At 41.7% G+C, this 22,436-nt stretch overlaps 1 protein-coding gene across 1 annotated transcript; it reads right to left on the reverse strand.

Moving 5' to 3' along the window:
- Positions 1–11,547: 11,547 nt before the first annotated feature.
- Positions 11,548–16,789, reverse strand: LOC121567570 (ovostatin-like; the record flags this gene model as incomplete). The annotated part of the gene is made up of 6 exons (XM_045212994.1): positions 11,548–11,843; positions 12,155–12,245; positions 13,225–13,349; positions 13,539–13,726; positions 14,629–14,656; positions 16,547–16,789. Coding segments are annotated over 6 exons (840 nt in total), but the record flags the coding sequence as incomplete, so codon positions are not given.
- Positions 16,790–22,436: the final 5,647 nt, after the last annotated feature.

Raw genomic sequence — 22,436 nt, forward strand, 5'->3', positions numbered from 1 at the left:
AACATAAAAGATCTACAAATTGTTTTTGTTAAGTTCCAGAGAGCTGCAATGTGCTGTTAATCGGTGTTGCCAACTGTACGAAGGTGTGTAAATGTTCTTTCTCAATTTTGCTCAAAGCTTTTGGTTCTCAGCTTTGTTCTTCCTCCATCTGTAATCATCATGGGCCCCTGTAGTAATAATCAAGGTGTGGTTCTCTTATATCTCATCAGGGAATGGGATCCAGGAAATCCACTCACTCTAAATCCCATCAACAAATATCTTACAAGGGGATGCGTCCTGTCCTGATCATACCCATAATGAGTCCTGGCTATAATCCCCATTATGAATATCTCCTAATAATTTATTGAGCTAATGGTGTGGACAAGGCATGGAAAGATGTAGTCAAAAACATATCACAAATCCATTTAGAGAAAGAGTAACAGAACAATCGAGATAACACAAACAGATACTATAGAGCCCTGTTGTTGACAACACAGCTCACTAAATATATTAACAAATATATCAAAACATATAATGAGAATTATGAACATATGAGTATGCTGTGAAAAACAGTACTTTTGAAGAGTAGCAAGACTCCTCATGACTTAACAATGGGAAATAAAACGTCCTTGTTATGGGTTAACAAGTGAACATGCTGATCTGATATCAAGAAAGAGTATTCAATCACACTCCACTTTAGTTGTCAATACAATACATCCTGTTTTGTGCTCAGAGAAGATGCAACACAAGCCCACTTGATTGGACAGTAGCTCTTTAAACCCCCTCCCCCCTCCCAACTCCTCTTATTTTTCCTTCTGCTCTCTTCATTTGTGCCCTGCCCAGCCTACAACAGTGATTCTCACATTTCTGGGCTCTTATATTGCCATATACTGTACGTATTGCATTGCTAAAGCTAGAACCACGTGAACATTGAAGACAGCCCTGAAATACATTCAACAGCGACAACGGTAAGATAAGACAAGATCAGGTGTGGCTTAAAGATGGCGGACTGAACACAGCGGTGCAGATCACGTCAAGATGAACACGTAATATTCAATATCTGTACGTTTGACTAAATATTAGCACTTAACTCCACATACTCGTGGGTAATAACCTTCAATATGGATAACACAAAACAAATTATAAGGCTAGAGAAACGTATCGAGCAATATTTAACATTTAAGTCATTTAGCAGACGCTCTTATCCAGTGCGACTTACACATTTGTGCATTCAACTTAGGATAGCCAGTGGGACAAGCACCACTGGGGGAGGGGCGGTGTAGAAGGATTACTGTTAGACTATTCCAGGTATTCTTTAAAGAGGTAGGGTTTCAAGTGTCTCCGGAAGGTGGTCAGGGACTCCGCTGCCCTGGCGTCGTGGGGGAGCTTGTTCCACCATTGGTGTGCCAGAGCAGCGAATAGCTTTGACTGGGCTGAGCGGGAACTGTGCTTCCGTAGAGGTAGGGGGGCTAGCAGGCCAGAGGTGGATGAACGTAGTGCCCTCGTTTGGGTGTAGGGTCTGATCAGAGCCTGAAGGTAAGGAGGTGCCGTTCCCCTCACAGCTCTGTAGGCAAGCACCATGGTTTTGTAGTAGATGCGAGCTTCAACTGGAATCCAGTGGAGTGTGCGGAGGAGCGGGGTGACATGAGAGAACTTGGGAAGGTTGAACACCAGACGGGCTGCAGCGTTCTGAATAAGTTGTAGGGGTTTAATGGCACAGGCAGGGAGCCCAGCCAACAGCGAGTTGCAGTAATCCAGATGGGAGATGACAAGTGCCTGGATTAGGACCTGTGCCGCTTTCTGTGTAAGGTAGGGTCGTACTCTGCGAATGTTGTAGAGCATGAACCTGCAGGATCGGGTCACCGCTTTGATGTTAGCGGAGAACGACAGGGTGTTGTCCAGGGTCACGCCAAGGTTCTTTGCACTCTGGGAGGACACAATGGAGTTGTCAACCGTGATGGCGAGATCATGGAGCGGGCAGTCCTTCCCCGGGAGGAAGAGCAGCTCCGTCTTGCCGAGGTTCAGCTTGAGGTGGTGATCCGACATCCACACTGATATGTCTGCCAGACATGCAGAGATGCGATTCGCCACCTGGTTATCGGAAGGGGGAAAGGAGAAAATCAACTGTGTGTTGTCTGCGTAGCAATGATAGGAGAGACCATGTGAGGATATGACAGAGCCAAGTGACTTGGTGTATAGAGAGAATAGGAGAGGGCCTAGAACTGAGCCCTGGGGGACACCAAAACAATCAACACCCAAACATGACGGAGAGTAAACATGGAGAACCAATCCCCCAAGGATTTGGACACAGAAAATGGATCCTTTTCACCATCCGGAATGGTAAGGGTGGAAACCGATCTGTTACAGTCGATAAATGATAAACTGGGCATACTTGATTTACACTACCAGTCAAAAGTTTGGAAACACCTATTCATTCAAGGGTTTTACTTTATTTTTTAAATATTTATTACATTGTAGAATAATAGTGAAGACATCAAAACTATGAAATAACACATATGGAATCATGTAGTAAACAAAAAAGTGTTAAACAAATTAAAATATATTTTATATTTGAGATTCTTCAAATAGCCACCCTTTGCCTTGATGACAGCTTTGCACACTCTTGGCATTCTCTTAACCAGCTTCACCTGGAATGCTTTTCCAACAGTCTTGAAGGAGTTCCCACATATACTGAGCACTTGTTGGCTGCTTTTCCTTCACTCTGCCGTCCGACTCATTCCAAACCATCTCAATTGGGTTGAGGTCGAGGGATTGTGGAGGCCAGGTAATCTGATGCAGCACTCCATCACTCTCCTTCTTGGTAAAATAGCCCTTACACAGCCTGGAGGTGTGTTGGGTCATTGTCCTGTTGAAAAACAAATGATAGTCCCACTAAGCCCAAACCAGGTGTGATGGCGTATCGCTGCAGAATGCTGTGGTAGCCATGCTGGTTAAGTGTGCCTTGAATTCTAAATAAATCACAGACAGTGTCACCAGCAAAGCACCCCCCACACCAAAACACCACCTCCTACATGCTTTACGGTGGGAAATACACATGCGGAGATCATCCGTTCACCCACACCGCGTCTCACAAAGACAAGGCGGTTGGGACCAGAAATCTCACATTTGGACTCCAGACCAACGGACGTTTCCTCCGGTCTAATGTCCATCTCTGATGTTTATTGGCCCAAGCAAGTCTCTTCTTCTTATTGGTGTCTTTTAGTAATGGGTTCTTTTCAGCAATTCGACCATGAAGGCTTGATTCACACAGTCTCCTCTGAACAGATGATGTTGAGATGTCTGTTACTTGAACTCTGTGAAGCATTTATTTGGGCTGCAATTCCTGAGGCTGGTAACTCTAATGAACTTATCCTCTGCAGCAGAGGTAACTCTGGGTCTTCCATTCCTGTGGCGGTCCTCATGAGAGCCAGTTTCATCATAGAGCTTGATGGTTTTTGCAACTGCACTTGAAGAAACGTTCAAAGTTCTTGAAATGTTCCGTGTTGACTGGCCTTCATGTCTTAAAGTAATGATGGACTGTCGTTTCTCTTTGCCATAATATGGACTTGGTCTTTTACCAAATAGGGCTATCTTCTGAATACCCCCCCTACCATGTCACAACACAACTGATTGGCTCAAACACATTAAGTAGGAAAGAAATTCCACAAATTAACTTTTAAGAAGGCACACCTGTTAATTGAAATGCATTCCAGCTGACCTCATGAAGATGGTTGAGAGAATTTCAAGAGTGTGCAAAGCTGTCATCAAGGCAAAGGGTGGCTATTTGAAGAATCTCAAATATAAAATGTATTTTGATTTTTTTTTAAACTTTTTTGGTTACAACATGATGTCTTCACTATTATTCTACAATGTAGAAAATAGTAAATATAAAGAAACAGGAAATGTAGTCATTGACAAGGTTAGAAATCATGATTTTTAATTGAAATAATAATTGTGTCTTCAAACTTTGCTTTCGTCAAATAATCCTCAATTTGCAGCAATTACAGCCTTGCAGACCTTTGGCATTTGTCAATTTGTTAAGGTAAACTGAAGAGATTTCACCCCATGCTTCCTGAAGCACCTCCCACAAGTTGAATTGGCTTGATGGGCACTTCTTACGTACCATACGGTCAAGCTGCTCCCATAACAGCTCAATAGGGTTGAGATCCGGTGACTGTGCTGGCCACTCCATTATAGACAGAATACCAGCTGACTGCTTCTTCCCTAAATAGTTATTGTATAGTTTGGAGCTGTGCTTTGGGTCATTGTCCTGTTGTAGGAGGAAATTGGCTCCAATCAAGCGCCGCCCACAGTGTATGGCATGGCGTTTCAAAATGGAGTGATAGCCTTCCTTCTTCAAGATCCCTTTTACCCTGTACAAATCTCCCACTTTACCACCACCAAAGCACCCCCAGACCATCACATTGCCTCCACCATGCTTGACAGATGGCATCAAGCACTCCTCCAGCATCTTTTAATTTGGTCTGCGTCTCACAAATGTTCTTCTTTGTGATCTAAACACCTCAAACTTCGATTTGTCTGTCCATAACACTTTTTTCCAATCTTCCTCTGTCCAGTGTCTGTGTTCTTTTGCCCATCTTAATCTTTTATTTTTATTGGCCAGTCTGAGATATGACTTTTTCTTTGCAACTCTGCCTAGGTCAGCATCCCAGGGTCGCCTCTTCACTGTTGACGTTGAGACTGGTGTTTTGCGGGAACTATTTAATGAAGCTGCCAGTTGAGGACTTGTGAGGCGTCTGTTTCTCAAACTAGACACTCTAATGTATGTGTCCTCTTGCTCAGTTGTGCACCAGGGCCTCCCACTCCTCTTTCTACTCTGGTTAGAGCCAGTTTGCGCTGTTCTGTGAAGGGAGTAGTACACAGCGTTGTACGAGATCTTCAGTTTCTTGGCAATTTCTCGCATGGAATAGCCTTCATTTCTCAGAACAAGAATAGACTGATGAGTTTCAGAAGAAAGTTCTTTGTTTCTGGCCATTTTGAGCCTGTAATCGAACCCACAATTGCTGATGCTCCAGTTACTCAACTAGTCTCAAGAAGGCCAGTTTTATTGCTTCTTTAATCAGCACAACAGTTTTCAGCTGTGCTAACATAATTGCAAAAGGGTTTCCTAATGATTAATTAGCCTTTTAAAATGATAAACTTGGATTAGCAAACACAACGTGCCATTGGAACACAGGACTGATGGTTGCTGATAATGGGCCTCTGTACGCCTATGTAGATATTCCATAAAAAATCAGCCGTTTCCAGCTACAATAGCCATTTACAACATTAACAATGTCTACACTGTATTTCTGATCAATTTTATGTTATTTTAATGGACAAAAAAATTGCTTTTCTTTCGAAAACAAGGACATTTCTAAGTGACCCCAAACTTTTGAACGGTAGTGTACATGTACGTCTACGTCAGTGGCGGTCAGTGCCGCTTAAGATATATAGATATTTTTTCATGAGCATGGCCTTATTTCTATTACAGCATATTGGATGACTGTCATTCATATTCCATTCACCCAGTTCAATTGAACATCGATAGGTTTAGGCTACTACATGATACTCTAATTTTCCCTATACCAATCATGAGGTTACTACAACCTAGCCTATGGATGAAAGATTACAACATAGGTGCACACAGGTTGAGAGAAAATGTTGAGGTGACAGACAGTGACACATGGACAGACAGCGACACATTCAATACCGCTCCGTTTACGCTTCGTTTGCTTCCGTTTAAGAAAGGTTTTTCAACAGAATCGGCTGAATGAATAGACCCCTGGTCTTGCGTAAACACAGTTCACATTCATAGCAGCCACGTTGTGTTCCTTCTCGCATCTATGCGCTCTCCTCCTCTCACCTTTTCCCTTCATTGGGGAATTCAATGCACAACACATCAGTTGTATGTGGCCAGGCGAAAAAAGCTTTCCAAGCCAATCCATATCATAACTGCTACACACAGCCTACATTGTTGTCACCATATTAGCTAAAGTAACATCATAGTCAACATAGCAAATTGAACTAACGCGTTAGTAAACCCCCTACAATCATGCTGTAACATTACAGTGTATAGTCAGTTAGCAGTTCAGCAGTTACACCGGCGGGCCCCGTTGGCAATAAATTAGTAAAACCAAAAGCTTACCTTGACTTGGAAGAGTTCCAGTGTTGTGTTGGCTAGTCATAGCCAGCTAGCTAACATAGCATCCCTCTGTTTGAGCAGGGTGTTTGAGTAGGCTAAAATAGCCAGCTGCATTTGCTAGCCAAGTAAGTGAAACTGAAAGTGACAAAAAATGACAATCTCTCTCTATCGCTCTCTTTCTTCTCCTTCATTTTTGAATAAATGTATTTGTTCAAAACTGTTCAATTGTTGTCTTTCTCTTTAAGTCAACTACTCACCACATTTTATGCACTGCAGTGCTAGCTTGCTGTAGCTTATGCTTTCAGTACTAGATTCATTTTCTGATCCTTTGATTGGGTGGACAACATGTCAGTTTCTGCTGCAAGAGCTCTGATAGGTTGGAGGACATCCTCCGGAAGTTGTCATAATTACTGTGTAAATCTATGGAAGTAGGTGAGAACCATGAGCCTCCTAGGTTTTGTATTGAAGTCAATGTACCCAGAGGAGGACGGAATCTAGCTGTCCTCCGGCTACACCGTGGTGCTACCCTACAGAGTGCTGTCGAGGCTACTGTAGACCTTCATTGCAAAACAGTGTGCTTTAATACATTATTTGGTGGCATGTGAATATATTTCATATAGTTTAAAAGGATAACTTTTGTAATGTTTTACAATTTTTATTTTATGAAATTCCCCTTCCTCCCCTGAGGAGCCTCCACTGGTATACGTGACCTTTGATGATCTGTGTAGATTTTCTGTTACTACTTACTACTACAGTGGTTCTAAACTTTTTTGATTTACCTTACCCCCAATGACATATTGCGCTGCCCATGATTCTTCCCAAGTTGTCACGTTCGTTGTGTAAAGGATCGGACCAAGGTGCAGCGTGGTATGCGTACATAGTCGTTTATTTTAATCAACACCGGCAAAATCCAACAGAACGTGAAGTTCAAGAGGCTAAACATCAACAAACCAAACAGAAACAAGATCCCACAACTAAGGTAGGCAACATGGCTGCCTAAGTATGATCCCCAATCAGAGACAACGACCGACAGCTGCCTCTGATTGGGAACCACACCAGGCCAACATAGAAATATCTAAATTAGATTTCACACCCTGACCAACCCAACTAGAGATCTCAATGTCAGGGCGTGAGAGTACCGCCCCCAGACGCAAAAACCTGACTCATTAGGGGAGGGTCCGGGTGGGCATCTAGCCTCGGTGGCGGCTCCGGCCCGGCTCCGGCTCCGGCTTCGGACGTGACGTAGGCAGTAAACTCTTCTCCCATCCTGCCTCCCCTTTGCACGCCCGGTCCGGTCTGGACCCCGGTGCGATGCTCCCCCTCTCAGTCCTCCCCCAATGCATCAAGCCCTGTCTGGACCCTGGTGTGGGAGCCCTCGACCCTGGAGAGGGGCTGACGTCTGGTCCCGGCCCAGCAGTCCTCCCGCGATGCACCAAGTCCTGTCTGGACCCTGGTGTGGGAGACCCCGACCCTGGAGAGGGGTTGACGTCTGGCTCCGGCTCGGACCCCGGTGGAGCGGATGGCTCCGGCATGGGGGAAGAGTAGACGACCGGACCCGGACAGGGCACCGGTGAAGCGGACTGCCCCAGCTCTGGTATGGAGCAGATAACCGGAGCTGGACTAGGCACCGGTGGAGCGGACTGCTCTGGCACTGGAGTGAAGCAGCTGACCGGAGCTGGACTAGGCACCGGTGGAGCGGACTGCTCTGGCACTGGAGTGGAGCAGCTGACCGGAGCTGGACTAGGCATCGGTGGAGCGGACTGCTCTGGCCACTGGAGTGGAGCAGCTGACCGTCGCTGGAGGTCAGGTGCGTGGCGCTGGAACGGGCCGTACCGGCCTGGGGACACACACCAATGGTTTGGTGCGAGGAGCAGGAACGGGCCGTACCGGACTGGATACACGCACCACTGGTTTGGTGCGAGGAGCAGGAACGGGCCGTACCGGACTGTATACACACACCACTGGTTTGGTGCGAGGAGCAGGAACGGGCAGTACCGGACTGGATACACGCACCACTGGTTTGGTGCGAGGAGCAGGAACGGGCCGTACCGGACTGGATACACGCACCACTGGTTTGGTGCGAGGAGCAGGAACGGGCCGTACCGGGCTGGAGACACGCACCACTGGTTTGGTGCGAGGAGCAGGCACGACCCGTCCTGGCTGAACGCTCACTTTAGCCCGGCAAGAGCGGGACGCGGGCACCAAGCGCACCGGGCTGTGAATGCGTACTGGAGATACAGTGCATATCACAGCATAACAGGGTGCCTGAACGGTCCCACGCTCCTTAACGTGAGTGCGGGGAGTTGGCTCTACTCTGAAACCTGGCTCCGCCAGCCTCTGCTCTAAGGACTGCGTTCTCTGCTGCTGTAGGGTTAACTCCTCTCTCAGCGTTAACTCCTCTCTCAGCTCCTCCTGTTGCCTAGCCAGCTCCTCTCTCAGTACATCCACTGACTCCTTCTCCCTGTGGGCCTCCTGCAGCGCCTCCTTCTGAAGGGAGAGCTGCTCCCTCAGAGTGCTGAGCTGCAGGTCTTTAGCTGCTTGGAGGGCCTCCATCTTCAGAGTGGCCTCCTCTCTAGCTCTCTCCTCCTTCACAGTCAGCCCTTTCAGGGCTAAAAAAAAATGTGTTAACCCAAAAAAATTATTGGGGCTGCCTCTCGGGCTTTCTTCGTGATCAGGACCTTTTGAGTCGCCGTTTTTTCTCCCTCGCTGCCTCCGTCTGCTCCCAAGGAAGGTGATCCATACCTGCCTGGATCTCTTCCCACGTCCATGATCCTTTTCCGTCTAATATCTCCTCCCATGTCCATGATGTCTGCTCCTCCTGTGGTTGGGATCTTCTGTCACGTTCGTTGTGTAAAGGATCGGACCAAGGTGCAGCGTGGTATGCGTACATAGTCATTTATTTTAATAAACATCGACAAAATAGCAAAATCCAACAGAACGTGAAGTTCAAGAGGCTAAACATCAACCAAGCCAAACAGAAACAAGATCCCACAACTAAGGTAGGCAACATGGCTGCCTAAGTATGATCCCCAATCAGAGACAACGACCGACAGCTGCCTCTGATTGGGAACCACACCCGGCCAACATAGAAATATATCAAATAGATTTCACACCCTGACCAACCCAACTAGAGATCTCAATGTCAGGGCGTGACACAAGTACCCCCTGTTGGATAGGCCAGGTACCCCTACGGGTACTAGTTCCCCAGGATGAGACCCACTGTCTTACATAAAGCCTTTCAATATTCACCTCGTCTCCTGAGCCTAAACCTTGGAACTCATTGCTTGCCACAGTGTGACAAAACTTTCTGGAAAAAATGCTCAAGAATAGGGTTATAATGGAAAACTTTTAATTCCAGAAATAGTGATCGTAACTAAGAAATAGTGATCGTAACTGTTGGGAGATAAATAATAAAAAACATATTGGTCACAATTATTTAAATGCTCTAAGCAGAAGTTTCCGTTTCGGTAACACTCTACTTGACACCCAGCGTGTCAAGTAACAGTCATAACCATGTCATAATATGTCAGAACAGCTGAGATAAATTGTCATAACCTGTTATAATATGGTCATAACACTGTCATGACACATATATTTAGACCTGTTGTGACATATATTGTGTTATTTTATGGCTGGTTATGACACCTACATAAGAGTGTCAAAACCCACAAAACCTACCACACATGGCAAAACCTTCCGTTACACTATAGCCTCCATGTCAACAGTATGTTTATGTTATATACTATATACATTATAATTGACCATATTATTGTAATTGTAATTGCTCTGTTGCTGATGTTGCCGATAACTGGGATGAATGCAGGAGTAGATTTCAGGAGCAAGACACCCTCTTTTTGACTGATATAAGGGCATGTACGTGATAGGCCTATCTGGCTTATGTGATTATGATGGTCATAAGGCTTCTTGATAAAGTGTATTTTCTTAGTCCAAGTAAAGTGACACAGGATGGTCATAATGCTCAATTTCGAGTCTCATAGCAAAGAGTCTGAATACTTATGTAAATATGGTATTTCTGTTTTTTTATTTTTAATAAATTAGCAAAATGTTATAAAAACCTGTTTTTGCTTTGTTATTATGGGGTATTATGTGTAGAAAACTATTTAATCAATTTTAGAATAAGGCTGTAACGTAACAAAATGTGGAAAAAGTCAAGGGGTATGAATACATTTTTTTACATTTACATTTTAGTCATTTAGCAGACGCTCTTATCCAGAGCGACTTACAGTTAGTGAGTGCATACATTTTTTTTCCGAATGCACTGTATGTCACTGCAAGTACGTCAAAATATATATACAGTCGCTAGTGAAAGTCTTGCACATTCTTCAAATTTTGCTGCCTTAAAATTAAAACTAAAAAGTGATTCAATTAGATTTTTTTCCTATCCTTGCCAAATTTTCGAAGAGAGAGAGAGAACACATATACTAAAACAAAACTATTACATGAAACTTTTCTTGTTCTGCAGCTTTACTTATTATTTTTCTTGCTCTGTATTTTCTTGCTTGAGAAACTGCTATTTTCTAAGAAGCTCTTTTTGTTTCTTTTTGACCATTTCCAAAGTGAAAGAAAATTATAAAACATTTTCCAAATTGCAAAGAAATACAAAATGATGATGTATTGATTGCGTATGTCTTCACAGAGTTAATAATTGGTGGAAGCACCTTTGGCAGCCATTACAGCTATGAATAATTTTGAACTCTTAGGGAAGTATATATCCATTGTTTTTGTCAAAATGTCTCAAGCGCAGTAAAGTTGGTTGGGAATCACTGATGGGCAGCAATATTCAAACCCATTCAGGAACACTTCACACCTATTGGAAAGCCATTGTGTTGTGTTTTTGGCATTACAAGTTGTGTTATTGTCCCTTATAAAAATAAAACTATCTCAGGGTCAGGTTTTCAGAAAACGGAGGGGGGTTTTCCTATAACTTTTTACCTGGGCTTTGCTCCTTTCATATTTATTTTCATCCTAAAAAACCTCCCGGTCCCTGCCGGTGACAAGCATAACCATAACATGATGCTGCCACCACAATACTTGAAAATATGAAGGGATCAACAACATTGCATTCATGCCACATTACTGTCCTGTATGACAAAGTGAAAAGAAGGAAGCCTGTATTAAAAAATCCACTCCAAATCATCCATTATGTTTGCAACAAGACATTAACTACTGTGGCCTAAATTAAATACTACAGGTTTGGGTCAAATCCAATACATCACAAGACAGAGTGAAACCCTCTGTATTTTCCAGTATTGTGGTGGCAGCATCATGTTATGTGTGTACGTGTCATTGGCAGGGACTGGGGAGTTTGTCAGGATCAAAATCAATATGAAAGGAGCAAAGCCCAGTTAAAGGAAAACCCCCCTCAGTCTTCTGAAAACCTAACCCTGGGATAGAGTTCTGTTTTTCAGACGGACAATTAAACAAATGTTTATGCCTAAGACCAGAATTGCTTACCAAGAGGTGTTGAGAGTGTTCCTGAGTGGTCTAAAATGTGAAAATCAAAGGTTTGAATATTGCTGTCGATCAATGATTCCTAACCAAATTTACTGATCTTGAGCAATTTGGACAAACCAATGGACATATGTTGCCATAAGAGTTGATAGAATTTATGATTTTGTTTTGGTCTCAACTCTGTCAAGTACATTAACACATGGTCATCTTTAGTATCAACACGATTCACTTGAAGTGAACTCCTCAGCTTGGAAGACAAGCCATACATGTTATTAATCTTGCATTGACAGCAAAGTTCAGTTTCAGAAAGGTTCACAGGTGAAAGAGGCAAGAGCTACTATATAATAATAATATAATAATAATAATAATAATAATAATATATAATAATTAAAAATAATAATAATTATTGTTATTATAATTATAATAATATATAATAATAATTAAAAATAATAATAATAATTATTATTATTATTATTATAATAATAATAATAATATTATACTATACATGGAAAAAGGCCACAGGTAACACCATAAAAGTATGTTATGACAAAAACTCACCCTCCCCAAAGACTCTGGGTCTGGGGCAAACCCAGACAACATTTTCAAATCCACTATAATCATATTGGTGGTCAGCTCCTTTCCATGATATCTGTGAAAGCAAAGAGATGCCTGATATCAAAGTCTGATATGTGCTTGTAATAATCAAATGAATGAATTTATTTTACCAATAAAAAGACCAGGTTGCTTGATATGTGATATGTTTTCTTACTGTTACTGCTACATAGGTACAAACTAGAAATGATATAACTTATACATACAGTGACCTCTGTAATTATTGGGACAGTGAAGCATTTTTTAAAATCAGAAAATGACTACGAGTTTAAAGTGCAGACTGTCAGCTTTAATTTGAGGGTATTTTCATCTATAAAGTTACAGACGCAAAAATATCATACCCCCCAAAAATGCTAACCTCCCCTGTTATTGTAATGGTGAGAGGTTAGCATATCTTGGGAGTATGATATTTGTGCAACTGCAACTTTCTCACTCATCATTATTCACAATTCATTCAGGATGATCCATAATCATGGTAGCATCCACATTAATATAGAAGTGTTTAGAAACATATTATATTCTTATTTACAATAAAAGTGACTCCAAAATGACACAATACATTAGTTCCCATTCATTTCTATTGGGCACAAAATAATCTGAAACAAACAGAAAATGCATCCAACGAAATTGTAGAGTGAATATGGGACCAAGTACTTAACTTTTTACTACTTTAATAAACATATAAGTGAATTTGTCCTAATACCTTTGGTTCCCTAAAATAGGGGGACTATGTACAAAAAGTGCTGTAATTTCTAAATGGTTCACCTGATATGGATGTAAATACCCTGATTTAACCTGTAAATACCCTGATTTCAAATCCAGACTTTTGGAGTATAGAGCCAAAATAAGAAAAAATGCTTCTTTGTCCCAATAATTACAGAGGGCACTGTAGGTATAATAACACCAATTAAATTCGTCAAAAATATTCTGTAAGACATGCTCAAAAATAACACTGTATGTTATCAATGACCTGATTCAAAGAATGCTGTGCATGCAAATGTGTTATTCATTCTTACTGAGACTGGAGTTTCAGTGTGACTCTGGGTCTCAAAGAGTTGCTGTTGCAGTCGACCTCTGTCTTCACCTTGATGCTGAGCGTTGTGCTGTCAGTAGGAGTAGGGATGTTGTAGTGGAGCGCCATCTGGGAAAGAGGGAAGAAGAAGTCAGGGAAACAATGTGGTCTAAAAATATACATTTTAAAAGATAGAAAAAAAGAAACATTTCATAAACTAGATATCAAGCCAGACGAAGCTTCTTAAATGTTTGAACTTCACAGTAATGTATAAATCAGATCTTGCAACATAGGATTGTGAGGAGTGTCTTCACTGACCTGCACTGAGGCACAAGCACTGCCCTTCACTTCCACGTTGTACTTTCCTTCTGTGTCCTGCAGCGCCCTCTCCTGGTAGAGAAGCTTGTTGTTTTGGTTCACATTGAAGAGGTGCTGTCCCCCACTGGGAGACCGTACTGTCACTGTGCTGGTGCCCTCTCTACTGAACACCCTGGTGGAGTAGAGAGTGATGTGGAAAATAATCACTATACTTTATTAAAAATCAAAGTTCTTCCAGAGTTTTTGTAGAATCTAGATTTGACTTTATTACAATTCAACAAAGCCGTGCTGGTCTGCAGAGTAGCCTTTCTTCTCTCTCTCTGCTTCCCCTCTATATAGTCTCATTCACACACATCCTATCTTAAAATCCCTCCCTCTTCAGTTTCCCGCTCTCTATCGCTCCGCCCACTTCCTTTGTCTATGATGACAGCTAAATTCGACTGTCATTCAGTTTACAATTTAGTCATTTAGCAGACGCTCCTATCCAGAGCGACTTACAGTTAGTGCATACATTTTTCATACTGGCCCTCCGTGGGAAACGAACCCACAACCCTGGTGTTGCAAGCGCCATGCTCTACCAACTGAGCTACAGGGGACTATATTGTTTAGAAACAATATTATTACAATCAATCACGCCCTTGTCATGCAAAAACACTCATGTTCAGTTTAAACTGTTCAACCCCGGCTCTCCCGGGCTTGACCTGAAGACTGATTGTTGGACATGACAGGTTTACACTTCATCTTTCAAACATACACAAACCCCACCCCATCATGCTGTAATCAATCAAGAAGATAGCCAAGGAGAGACAAAGGTTTAGCCTGCTCTCTGTTCAACCCTGGCACCGCTCTTTACACTTTGTTTGACGAGAGAGGCAAAAGGCCACAGTCTGGTTTCAGTCTCTGATAACGTAGGACAGCCATGGGTTTAGGTAAGAGCGAGCAATTCGACCCTAGGTCAGATTCCCACTTCACAGACACACAAACACAGTGAAATGACCCAATTAAGTTCTTGCCTAGCAACAGAGAATTCTAACTATATGTTCGTGAATAAATCAGTTTTATCTCATCACTAAAAAATCTCCCTCAAGAGCTAGGGCCTGGAGGGCCACCACTGTGTCCTAAACACAAACACCAACAGACCACAGAAAAATCTGTTCAAAATTAAAGAGAATACCCCATTTTACAGAAAGTGTAGATTTTTATATTGGTCAGCTCCTAGAGTGACTATTTCCCATTTCTATTCATTATGATTTCTTGCCTCCATTTCAGTGGAAGTTAGTTTTGCCAGGCTTGACATGACAAGAAACACATACAGTGGGGTAAAAAAGTATTTAGTCAGCCACCAATTGTGCAAGTTCTCCCACTTAAAAAGATGAGAGAGGCCTGTAATTTTCATCATAGGTACACGTCAACTATGACAGACAAATTGAGAAAAAAAAATCCAGAAAATCACATTGTAGGATTTTTAATGAATTTATTTGCAAATTATGGTGGGAAATAAGTATTTGGTCACCTACAAACAAGCAAGATTTCTGGCTCTCACAGACCTGTAACTTCTTCTTTAAGAGGCTACTCTGTCCTCCACTCGTTACCTGTATTAATGGCACCTGTTTGAACTTGTTATCAGTATAAACGACACCTGTCCACAACCTCAAACAGTCACACTCCAAACTCCACTATGGCCAAGACCAAAGAGATGTCAAAGGACACCAGAAACAAAATTGTAGACCTGCACCAGGCTGGGAAGACTGAATCTGCAATAGGTAAGCAGCTTGGTTTGAAGAAATCAACTGTGGGAGCAATTATTAGGAAATGGAAGACATACAAGACCACTGATAATCTCCCTCGATCTGGGGCTCCACGCAAGATCTCACCCCGTGGTGTCAAAATGATCACAAGAACGGTGAGCAAAAATCCCAGAACCACACGGGGACCTAGTGAATGACCTGCAGAGAGAAACTGGGACCAAAGTATATACAAAGCCTACCATCAGTAACACACTACGCCGCTCAGGGACTCAAATCCTGCAGTGCCCCTGCTCTAAGCCAGTACATGTCCAGGCTCGTCTGAAGTTTGCTAGAGTGCATTTGGATGATCCAGAAGAGGATTTTGGGACAATGTCATATGGTCAGATGAAACCAAAATATAACTTTTTGGCATAAAAACTCAACTCGTCGTGTTTGGAGGACAAAGAATGCTGAGTTGCATCCAAAGAACACCATCCCAACCGTGAAGCATGGGGGTGGAAACATCATGCTTTGGGGCTGTTTTTCTGCAAAGGGACCAGGACGACTGATCCGTGTAAAGGAAAGAATGAATGGGGCCATGTATCGTGAGATTTTGAGTGAAAATCTCCTTCCATCAGCAAGGGCATTGAAGATGAAACGTGGCTGGGTCTTTCAGCATGACAATGATCCCAAACACACCACCCGGGCAACGAAGGAGTGGCTTCGTAAGAAGCATTTCAAGGACCTGGAGTGGCCTAGCCAGTCTCCAGATCTCAACCCCATAGAAAATCTTTGGAGGGGAGTTGAAAGTCTGTGTTGCCCAGCGACAGCCCCAAAACATCACTGCTCTAGAGGAGATCTGCATGGAGGAATGGGCCAAAATACCAGCAACAGTGTGTGAAAACCTTGTGAAGACTTACAGAAAACGTTTGACCTGTGTCATTGCCAACAAAGGGTATATAACAAAGTATTGAGAAACTTTTGTTATTGACCAAATACTTATTTTCCACCATAACTTGAAAATAAATTCATTACAAATCCTACAATGTGATTTTCTGGATTTTTTTTTCTCATTTTGTCTGTCATAGTTGACGTGTACCAATGATGAAAATTACAGGCCTCTCTCATCTTTTTAAGTGGGAGAACTTGCACAATTGGTGGCTGACTAAATACTTTTTTTCCCCACTGTACATGCCTGTGGTGAAGTCAAGGTAATAATGCCTCATTACTAGTGCACAGCACAGGGTGCCATTTCGGACCAGAGGTGTTTTGGAAGTATACCTGTGTGGAGGAGAAGCCTCCGTAGGCGTTCTGCTGCCTCACCAGCCACCTGACGATGTGGGAGACGTAGCCCAGGTCAGTGGTAGACAGAGGGGAGGCACTGAGGAAAGCCAGCAGAACGTAGGAGCTGATCTCCACTGCCAGGGAGGCTGAGGTCTCTGAGGAGGTCTGAGTCCAGTGCAGGAGACCCCCTGAGGGATGAGGAACACACACATACACAGAGAGAGAGCAAGAGAGAGAGAGAGAGAGAGAGAGAGAGAGAGAGAGAGAGAGAGAGAGAGGACTAGTTTATTCATCATTATACAGAATACAAAGTTATTCTCTGATCTCCCCAATTAATTTTGACAGACACCGGAGTTCTTTGAATTACTAATTTAATTGAGACTATCTAGAGTGCCAGACGTGCGGAGGGTTTGCACTTTTGTGATTACTCCATTGGCTCCATTGCCCAGGTAGGGTCAATCAAGGCAAGACAGCACAAACCTCTCTGGATTACAACCAAATTATGATAAGTGTACTATATTACGTATTGGATATCAAAGAAATACAACTTTTACATTATCGTGTAGTTTACCAATAACATAGTCTGACGGTGATGTGGACATACTCGGTATACATATCCCGAAAGAAATAAATTATCTCAATCCAATATATTTTAATAGAAAGGTAGCAAAAATAGATAAGATCTTGCTACCATGGAAAGGAAAATACCTGTCTATTTGTGGAAAAATCACCCTGATTAACTCTTTAGTCACATCCTAATTTACCTATTTGCTTATGGTCTTGCCTACACCTAGCGACCTGTTTTTTAAATTATATGAGCAAAAAACATTCCATTTTATTTGGAATGGCAAGCCAGACAAAATGAAAAACGGCTAATTATATAATGATTATGAATTCAGAGGGTAGAAATTATTAAATATTAAAGCATTAGACCTCTCACTAAAGGCGTCAGTCATACAAAAGTTATACTTACAGTTGAAGTCGGAAGTTTACATACACTTGGGTTGGAGTCATTAAAACTCGTTTTTCAACCACTCCACAAATTCCAACAATTGTTTACATACATATTATTTAACTTATAATTCACTGTATCACAACTCCAGTGGGTCAGAAGTTTACATACACTAAGTTGACTGTGCCTTTAAACAGCTTGGAAAATTCCAGAACATGATGTCATGGCTTTAGAAGCTTCTGATAGGCGAATTGACACCATTTGAGTCAATTGGAGGTGTACCTGTGGATTTATTTCAAGGCCTACCTTCAAACTCAGTGCCTCTTTGCTTGACATCATGGGAAAATCAAAAGAAATCAGCCAAGACCTCAGAAAACAAATTGTAGACCTCCACAAGTCTGGTTCATCCTTGGGAGCAATTTCCAAACACCTGAAGGTACCACGTTCATCTGTACAAACAATAGTACGCAAGTATAAACAGCATGGGACCACGCAGCCGTCATACCGTTCAGGAAGGAGACACGTTCTGTCTCCTGGAGATGAACGTACTTTGGTGCGAAAAGTGCAAATCAATCCCAGAACAACAGCAAAGGACCTTGTGAAGATGCTGAAGGAAACAGGTACAAAAGTATCTATATCCACAGTAAAACGAGTCCTATATCGACATAACCTGAAAGTCCGATCAGCAAGGAAGAAGCCACTGCTCCAAAACCACCATTAAAAAGCCAGTCTACGGTTTGCAACTGCACATGGGGACAAAGATTGTACTTTTTGGAGAAATGTCCTCTGGTCTGATGAAACAAAAATAGAACTGTTTGGCCATAATGACCATCGTTATGTTTGGAGGAAAAAGGGGGGGCTTGCAAGCTGAAGAACACCATCCCAACCGTGAAACACGGGGTGGCAGCATCATGCTGTGGGGGTGCTCTGCTGCAGGAGGGACTGGTGCACTTCACAAAATAGATGGCATCATGAGGAAGGAAAATTATGTGGATATATTGAAGCAACATCTCAAGACATCAGTCAGGAAGTTAAAGCTTGGTCGCAAATGGGTCTTCCAAATGGACAATGACCCCAAGCATACTTCCAAAGTTGTGGCAAAATGGCTTAAGGACAACAAAGTCAAGGTATTGGAGTGGCCATCACAAAGCCCTGACCTCAATCCTATAGAAAATGTGTGGGCAGAACTGAAAAAAGCGTGTGCGAGTAAGGAGGCCTACAAACCTGACTCAGTTACACCAGCTCTGTCAGGAGGAATGGGCCAAAATTCACCCAACTTATTGTGGGAAGCTTGTGGAAGGCTACCCAAAATGTTTGACCCAAGTCAAACAATTTAAAGGCAATGCTAACAAATACTAATTGAGTGTATGTAAACTTCTGACCCACTTGTGATGAAAGAAATTAGAGCTGAAATAAATCATTCTCTCTACTATTATTCTGACATTTCACATTCTTAAAATGAAGTGGTGATCCTAACTGACCTAAGACAGGGAATTTTTACTAGGATTAAATGTCAGGAATTGTGAAAAACTGAGTTTAAATGTATTTGGCTAAGGTGTATGTAAACTTCTGACTTCAACTGGCCTTTTTTTCCCCATTTATTCAGATTACAACCTCTCACTTTCAGTTATTTGAAAACGAAATAATCTCCAAAATATCGCTATTTTTAAAACAAGCCATAGAAAGTTGGTTGCAATTTCAGTATAATCCACCAGAAAAGACAGAACAAATAATACAACAAATATTGTGGTTAAACTCAAATATAGTAATTGATTTAAAAAAAAACATGATTTAAAAAAAAGGTATCATCTTTGTAAATGATATCATAAATAGGACTGGTGGAGTTATGTCACACATGCAGCTAACACAAATATATGGAAATGTCTGCTCTACCCAAAATTACAACCAACAAATTGCAGCATTACCGCAAAAATGGAAGAGGCAAGGAACTTGTTTGTCGGCCCTGCATTAAAGACTAAAATTGGTTAAAGAAAATTGTGATGAATAGAAAAGTATACCAGTTTCATTTAAGGACCCAATAATTGACAGATGTGCCATATAGATTGCAAAATAGTTAATAACAACTAGGTAACTCCTGTAAAATATACTGCGTCCGTAAAATGTATATAGGTTCAGACCTTTTGTGGAACAGCACAGTTAGAAATATATGGCAAATAGAAATCAAACTGGATGGACATCAGAAAGACAGGACTAAAAACAAACAAAATATAACTTTTGTAAAAAAGATTGTGTCCGTAAAATGTATATAGTATGTATAATCTGGAAGTAGAAGCCTAAGTGTTGTTGTTCATTAGTTTACTCCAATTAGGGAGGGGTGGTAGGGTTAGTGGAAAATAATATTTAAAAAATATATGTGTATATACACTACCAGCCAAAAACTTGGACACACCTCCTCATTCAAGGGTTTGTCTTTATTTTTACTATTTTTTACATTGTAGAATAATAGTGAAGACATCAAAACTATGAAATAACACATATGGAATCATGTAGAAACCAAAAAAGTGTTAAACAAATCAAAATATATGTTATATTTGAGATTCTTCAAATAGCCACCCTTTGCCTTGATGACAGCTTTGCACATTATTGGCATTCTATCAACTAGCTTCAAGAGGTAGTCACCTGGAATGGATTTCAATTAACAGATGTGCCTTCTTAAAAGTTAATTTGTGGAATTTCTTTCCTTCTTAATGCATTTGAGCCAATCAGTTGTGTTGTGACAAGGTGGGTGTGGGGCAAATGAGCAAAAAGAAATGACAGTCCATCATTACTTTAAGACATGGTCAGTCAATACGGAACATTTCAAGAACTTTGAAAGTTTCTTCAAGTGCAGTCGCAAAAACCATCAAGCGCTATGATGAAACTGGCTCTCATGAGGACCACCACAAGAATGGAAGACCCAGATTTACCTCTGCTGCAGAGGATAAGTTCATTAGAGTTACCAGCCTCAGAAATTGCAGCCCATATAAATGCTTCAAAGATTTCAAGTAACAGACACATCTCAACATCAACTGTTCAGAGGAGACTGTGTGAATCATGTCTTCATGATCAAATTGCAGCAAAGAAACCACTACTAAACGACACCAATAAGAAGAAGAGACTTGCTTGGGCCAAGAAATACGAGCAATGGACATTAGAATGGTAGAAATGTGTCCTTTGGTCTGGAGTCCAAATTTGAGATTTTTGGTTCCAACCGCTGTCTCTTTGTGAAACGCGGTGTGGGTGAACGGATGATCTCCGCATGTGTATTTCCCACCATAAAGCATGGAGGGAGGAGGTGTTATGGTGTGGGGGTGCTTTGCTGGTGACACTGTCTGTGATTTATTTAGAATTCAAGGCACACTTAACCAGCATGGCTACCACAGCATTCTGCAGCGATACGCCCTCCCACCTGGTTTGGGCTTAGTGGGACTATCATTTGTTTTTCAACAGGACAATGACCCAACACACCTCCATGCTGTGTATGGTCAATTTTACCAAGAAGGAGAGTGATGGAGTGCTGCATCAGATGACCTGGCCTCCACAATCCCCCGACCCCAACCCAATTGAGATGGTTTTGGATGAGTCGGACGGCAGAGTGAAGGAAAAGCAGCCAACAAGTACTCCGCATATTTGGGAACTCCTTCAAGACTGTTGGAAAAACATTCCAGGTGAAGCTGGTTGATAGAATGCCAAGAGTGTGCAATGCTTTCATCAAGGCAAAGGGTGGCTATTTGAAGAATCTCAAATATAAAATATATTTTGATTTGTTTAACACTTTTTTGTTTATTACATGATTCCATGTGTTATTTCATAGTTTTGATGTCTTCACTATTATTCTACAAAGTAATAAATATTTAAAAAATAAAGTAAAACCCTTGAATGAGTAGGTGTGTCCAAACTTTTGACTGGTAGTGTAAATCAAGTATGCCCAGTTTATCATTTATCGACTGTAACAGATTGGTTTCCACCCTTACCATTCCGGATGGAGAAAAGGATCCATTTTCTGTGTCCGTCGAGGACTGTCGTTTTTTTGGGGGGATTGGTTCTCCATGTTTACTCTCCGTCATGTTTGGGTGTTGATTGTTTTGGTGATATTGGTCAATAAATGTCTCTAGCCTTATAATTTGTTTTGTGTTGTTATCCATATTGAAGGGTATTACCCACGAGTATGTGGAGTTAAGTGCTAATATTTAGTCAAACGTGCAGATATTGAATATTACGTGTTTATCTTGACGTGATCTGCACAGCTGTATTCAGTCCGCCATCTTTAAGCCACACCTGATCTTGTCTTATCTTACCGTTGTCACTGTTGACTGTATTTCAGGGCTGTCTTCGATGTTCACGTCGTTCTAGCTTCAGCAATGCAATATGTACAGTATATGGCAATATAAGAGACCAGAAATGTGAGAATCACTGTTGTAGGCTGGGCAGGGCACAAATGAAGAGAGCAGAAGGAAAAATAAGAGGAGTTGGGAGGGGGGAGGGGGGTTTAAAGAGCTACTGTCCAATCAAGTGGGCTTGTGTTGCAGCTTCTCTGAGCAAAAAAACAGGATGTATTTTATTGACATCTAAAGTGGAGTGTGATTGAATACTCTTTCTTGATATCAGATCAGCATGTACACTTGTTAACCCATAACAAGGACGTTTTTAATTTCCCATTGTTAAGTCATGAGGAGTCTTGCTACTCTTCAAAAGTACTGTTTTTCACAGCATACTCATATGTTCATAATTCTCATTATATGTTTTGATATATTTGTTAATATATTTAGTGAGCTGTGTTGTCAACAACAGGGCTCTATAGTATCTGTTTGTGTTATCTCGATTGTTCTGTTACTCTTTCTCTAAATGGATTTGTGAGATGTTTTCGATTACATCTTTCCATGCTCAATTAGCTCAATAAATTATTAGGAGATATTCATAATAGAGATTATAGCC

The sequence above is a fragment of the Coregonus clupeaformis genome, unplaced genomic scaffold, assembly GCF_020615455.1.
Source record: "Coregonus clupeaformis isolate EN_2021a unplaced genomic scaffold, ASM2061545v1 scaf0067, whole genome shotgun sequence".
Classification (NCBI taxonomy): domain Eukaryota; kingdom Metazoa; phylum Chordata; class Actinopteri; order Salmoniformes; family Salmonidae; genus Coregonus; species Coregonus clupeaformis.